General features: G+C 67.3%; 2 protein-coding genes across 9 annotated transcripts; one reads left to right on the forward strand and one right to left on the reverse strand.

Moving 5' to 3' along the window:
- Nucleotides 1-2227: 2227 nt before the first annotated feature.
- On the reverse strand, nucleotides 2228-3782 carry LOC116863500 (complement component C8 gamma chain-like). The gene is made up of 7 exons (XM_032850954.1): nucleotides 3616-3782; nucleotides 3377-3513; nucleotides 3192-3262; nucleotides 3018-3116; nucleotides 2649-2750; nucleotides 2529-2567; nucleotides 2228-2444 (listed from the first exon to the last, which is right to left on the reverse strand). Exons 1-7 carry the CDS (start codon nucleotides 3751-3753, stop codon nucleotides 2431-2433), a joined length of 600 nt encoding a protein of 199 aa, XP_032706845.1. The 5' UTR covers nucleotides 3754-3782; the 3' UTR covers nucleotides 2228-2430.
- Nucleotides 3783-3811: 29 nt separating this feature from the next.
- Nucleotides 3812-8721, forward strand: LOC116863499 (F-box/WD repeat-containing protein 5). 8 transcript variants are annotated; one of them, XM_032850950.1, is made up of 9 exons: nucleotides 3812-3884; nucleotides 5382-5597; nucleotides 5921-6078; nucleotides 6326-6500; nucleotides 6609-6757; nucleotides 6866-7286; nucleotides 7506-7653; nucleotides 7727-7939; nucleotides 8010-8721. In XM_032850950.1, the coding sequence occupies exons 2-9, from the start codon at nucleotides 5405-5407 to the stop codon at nucleotides 8251-8253; spliced, it is 1701 nt and encodes a 566-aa protein (XP_032706841.1). In that variant the 5' UTR covers nucleotides 3812-3884; nucleotides 5382-5404; the 3' UTR covers nucleotides 8254-8721. The 8 variants fall into 8 exon arrangements, with proteins under 8 accessions (XP_032706841.1, XP_032706839.1, XP_032706843.1 ...); XM_032850947.1 differs by lacking the exon at nucleotides 3812-3884 and adding an exon at nucleotides 4264-4392; XM_032850949.1 differs by lacking the exon at nucleotides 3812-3884 and adding an exon at nucleotides 4684-4896.
- The last annotated feature ends 1189 nt before the right edge of the window (nucleotides 8722-9910 follow it).

Consider the following 9910-nt stretch of genomic DNA (forward strand, 5'->3'; position numbering starts at 1 on the left):
ACTGTGCAGTCTGTGGGGTCGGGTATGGTCCATGGCCACCCACTGGCAACAGGGAACCCGTACAAGGCTGCTGCTGGGTCTCCCCGAGGACACCAACCCGCCCTCCTGGTCCCAGTGGGCCACATGGGAATGCAGAGCTGGGACAGAGAGTGGTCCCTGAGGTGCCCCTGGGATGGCCTGCTGCTCACCCCTACTGCCTCGCAGCCCGGGGAGGAAATGGGGGCCAGTGGGGGGTCTCGCTCCCCAGCGCCCCCTCAGCCTCACACACAGTCAGTGGTGAGCTCTGGACCTCGAGCTTCCAGGAACAGGGAGCCGTCCCACCTGTGTGCCCAGCGTTGAGAAACACTCGTCAGATCGATGCCCGGGGCCCCAAGACAGCGTGGCTTGGGGCCAGTTCCGGGCCCAGCTTTGGCCAAGCTAATGCCCATTTCCCTGGACGGACCTTCCAGCTCCAGCCTGGGCCCAGCTTGGGGCTGCCCTGTGCCCTCAGACCCTCCCCACGTTCTCCTGAAGGGAGGCTAACCCCCCACCCCCGTCCTGGTTCGCAAGGGGACACTGGGGAGACTGAGGGAGAGGCAAGCACACGTCTCCAGGACGGACATGTCTGTCCAGAAGCACCTGGGTAAGCGCTGACTCACAGCCCTGGGGGCCTGGATCTCGCCCAGCAAGGCTTGGGGAGGCCGAGAAGGGGAGGGAAGGGAGAAAGCTGCCCCCCACGGAGGAGGCGTCCTCAGAGCCCAGGCACACCTTCCCAGGGGCCTGCAGGCCCCTCAGGGCACTGGGTGGGCGTCTGTGGGGCAGGGTACCTGCTCCCAAGCCAGCAGAGCGGTCGAAACTGGCCAGTGCCCTCCAGCCAATGCAGAAGATGGTTTCATGAGAAGGGGGGTGGAGGGTGCTGGGAGGATCTGGGGCGTGTTCTCACTAGGAGGGGCTCCTGGCACCGGGTAAGGGCTGCAACCCCCTCCTCTAGTCTCGGGGCAGCCACCCGGCGGGACCCCCCTGGGCAGACCTTGACCCTGGGGGGAGGGCATATGTGGGTGACTCGAAATTGTTTAAGTGCCCTTTGCACTGTTGGAGTAGCTTCTGTTTCCTCTAGGGTCAGTTCTCCCTGGTCCTGACTCTTCTCTCCTAGGGATCTCCCCGTGTCAGCAACCCCTGGCAGGTCAGCCGGGACCTGGGGTGTGGAAAGCACGTGCAGTCTACCTTGGGGGGTAGTGGGGAGCCCCCGGAGGCAGACCTGCCCCAGCACTCCACATCCCCGCGACAGTGTGGCATCACTTGCACGGGCCTCTCCAGGCAGCCACTGCACGGGGTGGGGTGGACATTGTTACCCCATTTTTAGCCCGTCCCTCTCCCTGCCTCCATCCCCCATGGGTCTTGGAGTTCCCAAATTCCAGAAGGGTCTCTACAGAGCAAAGCACTCTACAGAGCAAAACTCCTGGTTCCTCATAGCGGGTAACCTTGGTCAGATCCCCGGTGCGGACACCCCCACCTTGTGCCCCAAGCTCCTGTGCTCACCCCAAACCTAGCTCCTGAATTAGACAGGCCTGCTTCCTCCAGACACCCCCACACCCTCCTTATGCTCCCTGCCTGTGTGATCTCGTGATCTACCCCAAGGGGCACCTGGCTGCCTGACACCAGGACTGGACCCAGCCCCAGGTGGTCAGTCCTGCTCCCAGGCCCGTCCCAGCCCTTGGGGTAGCCACAGGGACAGTCCAGCCTCCTGTTTCTAAGACTGTTGCCAGCTCCCCGCAGATCCAGGTACCACATCCAGGAAAGGGGAGGGGGTCTGCCTGTCCCTCCCCAGTGGCCTGTCCTGCCACAGGCCAGAGGGCCACTGGGACTCTGGACCCATGCCTCCCAGGAAGGAGCTCAGGGTCAGCGGGAGACCAGGAGAACCTGGGGGGAGGGCTCCTGATCCCTCTAGAAAAGGTCCCCCACCATCTGGGAGGGGGACAGGCTCTGGTCCTGGGCCTACCCCGGGCAGCCCAGCAAGGCTAGCAGTGCATGTGTGCCCACAGCCTGGGAACAGGGAAGGGCAGCTGGGACCACAGAGCAGCAGCCCAATTAAGAGGCAGAGACCGGGGCACTGGGATAGCAGGGACCACCCTGCCTCTCTGGGGAGGGTTTTTGACCAGGGGAGCCAGCCACGTGCTCCTCCCCAGCCCACCCAGGGGAGCAGCCCCACGTGCCCATGAGAAGATGGTCCAACAGGGAAAGGAAGAAATCAGGGGCCAAGACAGACAGTGTTTAATGAAGGCCACGTTCCTGAGCTCTGTGGGAGATGGGCAGCTTCAGGGCACACAGGGGAGAGTGTCCCCCCATGGGGTGGCCCTGACCCTGTGGGGCGCCGGGGCTCAGTGAGGGGGTAGCAGGTGCCGCCACCGTCAGGGTCTTCGCTCCTTCTAAGGTCAGGGCCGCTGCCTGAACTCACCTTCTTGTTTCTGGGGCAGAGACGAGACTCAGCCCATGAAGGAGCGAGGGGTGCCCCCTGTCACGGCACCACCCGGCCAGGACTGCCCACTCACCATCTAGGACGTGGAACTGGTCTGCGGCCTCGCAGAAACCTGAAGGCCCAAGCAGGGGTCAGTGGGGCTGGGGCAGGGCGCACGGCGGGAGGGCAAGGCCAGCCGCTGGGGGAGGCTTACCGTACTTAGGGAAGAACAAGACGTGGTCCTCGGTCAGGTTGGCCCTCTGGACGTGCTGCTCAAATGCACTCAGCGCCGAGTCACTTGGAGGGAGTGAGCGGGCTGTGGGGCATACAGGGCTCCTGGGCACGCGGTGAGGGCCACGCCGGGCACAGAGATTGTGTGCTTGGGACACACCCATCCCCTTCCCCGTCCCCTCTGTCCCCACACCTGGGCCTATCCACTAGGGCCCCTCCCGGACCCCTGCTCAGCTGAGGAGTCAGAATGCAAGGAGGGGAGAACAAGGAGGGTCTGTGTGCGTCCCTGCGGCCTCTCCCCGCACAGATGGCCCTGAGTGTGTGCGGAGCGTGGGCTCCCATAAGGACGCACTGTACAGTTTCACCGACAGCCTCCGCTTCCGCTCCAGGTACAGGATGGCGTAGCCCTCATAGTCCGTCTCTCCGACGACCACGTCCACTGCACGGGCACCTGGAGCCGGGCAGAGTCAGCAGAGTCAGCTCCTCCCCCCAGCCCCGCACCCCATCCCCGATGCCCTGGCCTCACCTGGAAGCAGGAAGCGGCCCGGGACTCCCGCGTCTCGGTAGAGCTGCCGCACCTGCCAGCAGATCCCATCCCTGGGGGGCGGGGGAGCACAGCAGGCTTAGGGACCCCAACCCGGGCAGGGCCTCACAGGACTCTGGTCCAGGCCACAGCAAGGGTGGGGGCAGGGGTCCCTGCGGGGGACTCACAGCTTTTGGAAGGTGCTGACAGCCATGGCTGCACGCTGGGGAGCCACACGCAGTAGGGTGGCCTCAACCCGGTGGCCTTGTTCCTGCAGGAAGCTGCACGTGGAGGCCACAGCCACAAGGAGCCACGTCCCTGCAAACTAGGGGCAGGCCATGTGAGGGCACACGGGGATGAGGGGCTGCCTGGCCCTGGCCCCTGGAAAGCTAGGTGAGATCCTGCCCACCCACCTGTCCCCCTCTACCTGCTGAGCATCAAAGTTGGCCTTTGGCGGGATGGTGCTGATGGGGGACGGGGGCTGAGGAGGTCTCCGAGCCCTCTGGCTCAGGGAGTCCCCAGCCAGGAGCAAAGTCAAGAGGAGTGCCGTCCTGGGGGTCAGCATGGCGGTGGCAGTAACGGTGCGGGGACTGGGGGAAGCCTAGGTCAGGACGGCCGAGTCCTGGGTCAGAGTCCACTGTCCAGTTCCGCCCAGAAGCCTGGCACAGGAAGTCGGCGACGTCCACCGCCAACCCACTAAGTCCCCGTTGGTCCTCCTGCCTTACCAAGCACCCTGCCCGCCCCCCCGAAAGTCCACCCCCAGCCTCCTCGACTCTGCACTTCCCAGCAGGGCCCTGGCCAAATCCTGTTTACAAAGTCCGAGTTGACCTCTGGTTCCTTGTCCACAACCCCCTAACCCAAGGGCCCGAGCAGCTGGGAGAGGCGGGGCGGGGTCTCGAACCCTCAAAGTAAGTGAGCCTTGCCCTCAGCCCAGCCCACGGGCCCCGGTGCAAGGGCGATGCCCCTCCCGGCCGCCAGGGGCGCTGCTGGGCGCGAGCTCGAGTGCGCGCAGGCGCAGCAACAGCCGAGGCGGGCAGCCGGGTGCTCGGCGCTCTGCGGCCATCGATGCCTCAGGGCTCGAGGCGTCAGCCTGGCGGGCTTCATCATAGAGACGCGGCGGCAGGAGCGGCGGGGCGGAAGCGGGTCGGCCGGCCGAGGCCGGGCGCCGGGGCAGGGGCAGCACAGCCGGGCGGAGGCAGCCGCGGTGAGTGCGCCCGGCCCCGGGGAAAGTCGTCGTCCGGCCCCGGACCCCCGGTTTCCCGGCCCCGAGGAGGGGCGCAAACCGGCCGCGTCCGGTCCCCGGCTCCCCGCCCCCCCGCGCCCAGCCCCCCGCGCCCAGCCCCAGCCTCCGGCCCCTCGGCCTCGGCCGCGCCCTCTGCCGATGAATGAGTGGCCGAGGCCGCCGGGCCTGGGGCCGAGCCGAGGCCCCGCCCCCCGCAGCCCCTCAGAGGGGAGGGGGGAGGGGACGTTGGGCCGCCCCCGCCCCGCCCCGCCCCGCCCCCACCTCGCCCGGCAGCGACAGCGGCCGCGCTGGCCTGCTGACCGCCGGGCAGGGCTCCCCCAGGCCACAGAGCAGAGGCCAAGGGCCGGCTGGTGCCCCGGGCGGCGTCTGGGGCCGGCGGGCCGGCCCTTGTCCCGCGGGCCCCAGGCCTCTGCTCGGAAGGACCTCGGTCCCACGCTGAGAGGTCTGAAGCCTTGGGGCTGCCGGGTCAGAGTGGCAGGAGTGCGTGGGGGGCCACCGGGTCTTCGTTTCTCGGGCTCGGAGCAGTCACCAGCTCAGGCACCCAAATGTGTCCCGGGGCCCCCGCGCGGGAGGAGGTCGGAGGGCCCCACCCCGCCACCGGCCCCTTCTGGGCTCAGAGCAGATGTGGGGTCCAGCTCAGGCTGGCCCCCGACGGGAGGTGCTGAGCGGGGTCTGCTGCCCGCCCGGAGCTGCCTGTTCCAGGGAACCACTGGGACGTGCGGGGACACCCGTCAGGAGTACGGGGTCCAGGAGTGTGGCTGTCCAGGGCGCTTGGAGGAGCCGCTGGACCCTTAGACAGGTGGGCAGGGCCAGCTGGCCCTCTACACAGGCTCAGTCCGATGGAAGTCCCAGCAGGGCACTGGCCTCAGCTCAGCCACGGGGCCCCTCCCTTGGGGCCAGTATCCTCGGCCAGTGCAACCGGCAACTAAGGGACCACGTGTGGGTTTCAGGGCTGCCTGGGCAGAATGTCACAATGGACGAGGGGGGCACACCCCTGCTCCCTGACAGCCTCATCTACCAGATCTTCCTGAGCTTGGGCCCAGCGGACGTACTGGCCGCCGGTCTGGTGTGCCGCCAGTGGCAGGCAGTGTCCCGGGACGAGTTCCTGTGGAGGGAGCAGTTCTACCGCTACTACCAGGTGGCCCGAGACGTGCCCCGGCACCCAGGTCAGGGCCTGCACGTGGCCCCACAGGCCACCAGGCTGGCTGGGAGGGCGGGAGGCAGGGCCATTCACATGCTGCCAGCTGAAGCCACAGCACTGGTCCCCCCCTGCCCAGATCTCTGTAGCGGTCACCAGGGCACCGCGCGGCCCTCACATGGATGGGGAGCAGCCGGGCCACGCCTCAGTACAGGCCTGGCTGGGAGGCAGGGGCTTCGGGGTGCCAGGGGCACCCGTGCAGCTGGGGTGATGTCCCCTACGCTGTCAGGGTGCTGGCCTCTGTGGGAAAGGAGGCTCAGGGCCCCAGCGGTGACCACCCCCCGCCCCCAGCGGCCACGTCCTGGTACGAAGAGTTTCGGCGGCTCTATGACACGGTGCCCTGCGTGGAGGTCCAGACGCTCAGGGAGCACGCGGACCAGGTTCTGCACCTCAGCTTCTCCCACTCGGGCTACCAGTTCGCCTCCTGCTCCAAGGACTGCACCGTCAAGGTGAGCCCGGCCCCCGGCAGCTGCGGCCCACGCTGCCCATGGAGGGAAGCGACTTGTGCTCCAGGGCCAGGAGCCAGCCACATGGACCCACACCCCTCGGGTCAGCGGGCAGCCAGGGGCAAGGAGCCCCATCCTGCTGCTGGTTCCTGGGCCTGAGCTCAGCTGGGAGAGGGGCTTGCAGCCTGGGCCCTGGGGTCCCGCGCAGGGCAGGCTCAGGAGGCCCCCAGATGACTCCGCCCCCCTGCAGATCTGGAACAATGGCCTGACCGTCTCGCTGCGGCGCAGCGTGGACATGCGGCCCTATAACTGGAGCTACACCCAGTTCTCCCAGTTCAACCGGGACGACTCGCTGCTGCTGGCGTCCGGGGTGTTCCTGGGGCCCCACAACTCCTCGTCGGGTGAGATCGCAGTCATCAGCCTAGGTGAGGGCGGGCGGTCAGGGCCACCCCCACCCCTCCTCCTACAAAGCCCTGTGCCCTCCCCCACCCCGCCCAGCCCCTTCCCACAGCCCTGCCCCCGCCCCCCCCCAGACAACTTCGCTCTGCTGTCGCGAGTACGCAACAAGCCCTACGACGTGTTTGGCTGCTGGCTCACGGAGACCAGCCTGATCTCGGGGAACCTGCACCGCATCGGGGACATTACCTCCTGCTCAGTGCTCTGGCTCAACAACGCCTTCCAGGTGCGGGCTGGCGGCCCCCTGCAGCGGCCCCTGTGGCGGCCCCCTGCGGCGGCCCCCTGCGGCGGCCCCCTGCCTGGCCTGGTGCCCACCTGCTGTCTCCCACCCCAGGACGTGGAGTCAGAGAACGTCAACGTAGTGAAACGCCTCTTCAAGATTCAGAACCTCAACGCCAGCACCATCCGCACAGTGATGGTGGCCGACTGCAGCCGCTTTGACAGCCCTGACCTCCTGCTGGACGCCGGCGCGTCCCCCGGCCGCGTCTTTGACCTGGGCAGCGACAGTGAGGACGAGGCGGGAGGCCCAGGGCCAGGGCCGGCTCCGGCCCGCACCAAGGAGGGTTTGCGGCGCTTCTTGGATGGGCTCCTGGATGGGCGGGCGCAGCCCCAGCTGTCGGAGCACGCGCTGGAGACCAAAGTGGCCGAGCTGCTGGCCCAGGGCCGCACCAAGCCCCCAGAGCACAGCATGGCCAACGCCCACAAGCTGCTTATCTTCACCACCGGCTGCCTCACCTACTCACCACACCAGATCGGTAGGGGAGCGGGCCCTCCTGCCTCCCTGGAGCCTGGGGGCTGACGATTCCCCGCCGCTGGGCTGGTGTCCCCTGGCCAAGGGCAGGGCTGGAGTCTGTGGGCACAGTCGGCCTCCTCCGCTTGTCCTGGGAGCCCCGCCCTGGTCCAGCTGCCTGGAGTGCACGTTCCGTGGGGGCCCCTCGTTCAGAGGCCGCTGCTCTCCCCCGGCCCTCCCGCAGGCATCAAGCAGATCCTGCCGCACCAGATGACCACAGCTGGGCCTGTGCTGGGCGAGGGCCGGGGCTCGGATGCCTTCTTTGACGCCCTGGACCACGTCATCGATGTGCACGGACATATCATCGGCATGGGCTTGTCCCCAGACAACAGGTGGGTCCCTGAGAGTGTCCTGGGTGGGGGTCTCTGCAGGCCACTGATACCAAGCAGGGTGCCCCTCGCCCAGGTACCTGTACGTCAACAGCCGGGCCTGGCCTAGCGGCTCCGTGGTGGCCGACCCCATGCAGCCACCGCCCATCGCAGAGGAGATCGACCTGCTGGTGTTTGACCTCAAGACCATGCGGGAGGTGAAGCGGGCTCTGCGGGCGCACCGCGCCTACACACCCAACGACGAGTGCTTCTTCATCTTCCTGGACGTCAGCAGGGACTTCGTGGCCAGGTAGGCGCGTGGGGCTGGGCAGGGCTGGGGCTGGGAGCGGTGGCAGGGTCTCACCAAGGCTCCCCCGCAGCGGGGCAGAGGACCGGCATGGCTACATCTGGGACCGGCATTACAACATCTGCTTGGCTAAGCTGCGGCACCAGGACGTGGTCAACTCGGTGGTGTTCAGTCCCCGAGAGCAGGAGCTCCTGCTGACGGCCAGCGACGACGCCACCATCAAAGCCTGGCGCTCTCCCCGCACGGTGCGCATCCACCAGGCCCCGCGTCCGCGTCCCTACCCTTTTATCTCCTGGTTTGGCAGCCAAAGGCGCTGAGAGGGGCACTGGCCGACAGGAGTGTCCTGGGGCTGCTGGGACCCGCTGAAGATGGCACAGAGGCCTGCAGCCTTTTCCCGAGGGCTCCGACCGTGTGGCGGGCAGACACACTCGGGACAGTCAAGCCTTAGACGCGGGTCCAGCAGGACCGCCGGGAGGGGACGGCCTGCCCCCCCCCCACGCTCACACCACACACCGCCTCCCACGGCTGTGACCTTCAGCGCGGGGGTCGCCCCCCCGGCTGGCTTGGGATGCACTGGACACGGGCCCTGCCCTTCCTCCACCCTCTTCCCCCAGGGCCTGTGCCCCGCGACCGTCCGCAGCACACGTATCCTTCGGTCGGGCCTCCTCTGGGAACTCCTTTGCTCACCAGCAGGGCCGGCGGCGCAGGTCAGTGTGCCGTGGGCCCAGGCAGACTGCATGTCACTGGTCACCCGTGCGGGCCTGAATAAACAGTTGGCAATAGCACCCTGTCGTCCAGTCTCTGTGTGGGGGAGGGGCCCGGCTGACAGACAACAGGACACTCGGGGCTGAGTCCCCAGCCGCTGTCCCTGGAACCTCTGAGCAGACGAGGTCACTGGCATGCAGAAAGTGCCAGAGCGCGTCCAGCATGGCACGCGCTCGCTGCCAGCAGGGAGGTGTGAAGGAGCGCCCCGTGGAGGACGGGACCGCACACGGCAGCGTGGGGCTGGGGATGCGGGGCGGAGGCGGACGTGGAGGCAGGAAGCAGCCCCAGCCACACCCCCAGAGCTTGTCCCACGTCTGTCCTTGGGGGCTCACCTGCTCCCCTCATTGTGCTGGGTGCCGGGTGCTGGGTTGGGGTGCGGATGGGTCGGCAGCCTGACTTCCGGGCCTGGCTACACAGGGAGCTCGTCGTGTCCAAGTGTCTGACTGCACACACAGTGACCATCACCACAGTTGGACAGACGTGGCAGACACGGATGGGGGAACGGGAGGCCAGAGGCAGTGCCGAGCAGAGGCTGCTGGGGTTGGACCTACACTGGCTTCAGGGGGACGGATGGGCAGGGGCCATGAGGGTCTCGGCGGGGAAGCCACAGGGCCCAGAGGAGGCTGCCCCAGCCCACAGTAATCAGCAGCAGGAGGACGAGGAGGGGAACCGGGAGACGAGGGCACAGTAGCACCAGAGCCCAAGATGTCCTGTGCACGGCCCAGCCAAGACCAGAGCCACAGGGCCGGGCGCCACAAGCAGCTCCCGACAAGCGGCGAAGATGGAACGTTCTCTGGGGAGACTAAAAATCATCAGGGAAACTCAACGTGTAAAACAAAAGCAGGCGGGAATAAGAAACACCCTCCCAGACTTCCGAAAAGAAGCCAGTGGGACAGGACAGGGAGAGTGACTGAAATCGAAGAGAGGTCAGAGCAGACCCCCTGGCGCGAGAGTTAGTCCCCAGAAGACGGAGGAGGAGGGATGCAACTGGGTGAAACCCGAGGGAGGGATGGAGGCGCGGGGAGGAGGGCCGAGGCAGCGCGTGCTCAGAACGCGTGTGCTGAGGTCTGGCCAGGACGGGCAGTGGCACCCATGAGAGCAAGGCCACGGTCAGCGAGGGTCCCAAGATCCTAAAGCTCTCAGCAGAGGTTCCTGGTCCAAGGACGGTGGGTCAGGCACGCGGCCCATCCCTCCCGCAGCGCCGCTAGA

This window comes from Lontra canadensis, unplaced genomic scaffold (genome assembly GCF_010015895.1).
Source record: "Lontra canadensis isolate GAN:19392208 unplaced genomic scaffold, GSC_riverotter_1.0 scaffold1358, whole genome shotgun sequence".
In the NCBI taxonomy this organism is placed as follows: domain Eukaryota; kingdom Metazoa; phylum Chordata; class Mammalia; order Carnivora; family Mustelidae; genus Lontra; species Lontra canadensis.

Excerpts from the sequence above, each read along its gene's own strand:
- LOC116863499 (XM_032850946.1), top strand. The coding sequence starts at position 5,054 with ATGTGGGGTCCAGCTCAGGCTGGCCCCCGACGGGAGGTGCTGAGCGGG. Across the intron at positions 6,079-6,325 it reads CCAAGGACTGCACCGTCAAG|ATCTGGAACAATGGCCTGAC; the intron begins GTGAGCCCGGCC and ends GCCCCCCTGCAG. Across the intron at positions 6,501-6,608 it reads GATCGCAGTCATCAGCCTAG|ACAACTTCGCTCTGCTGTCG; the intron begins GTGAGGGCGGGC and ends GCCCCCCCCCAG.
- LOC116863500 (XM_032850954.1), bottom strand. The coding sequence starts at position 3,753 with ATGCTGACCCCCAGGACGGCACTCCTCTTGACTTTGCTCCTGGCTGGG. Across the intron at positions 3,514-3,615 it reads CCAACTTTGATGCTCAGCAG|TTTGCAGGGACGTGGCTCCT; the intron begins GTAGAGGGGGAC and ends GCCTGCCCCTAG. Across the intron at positions 2,751-3,017 it reads GCTGTCGGTGAAACTGTACA|CCCGCTCACTCCCTCCAAGT; the intron begins GTGCGTCCTTAT and ends TATGCCCCACAG.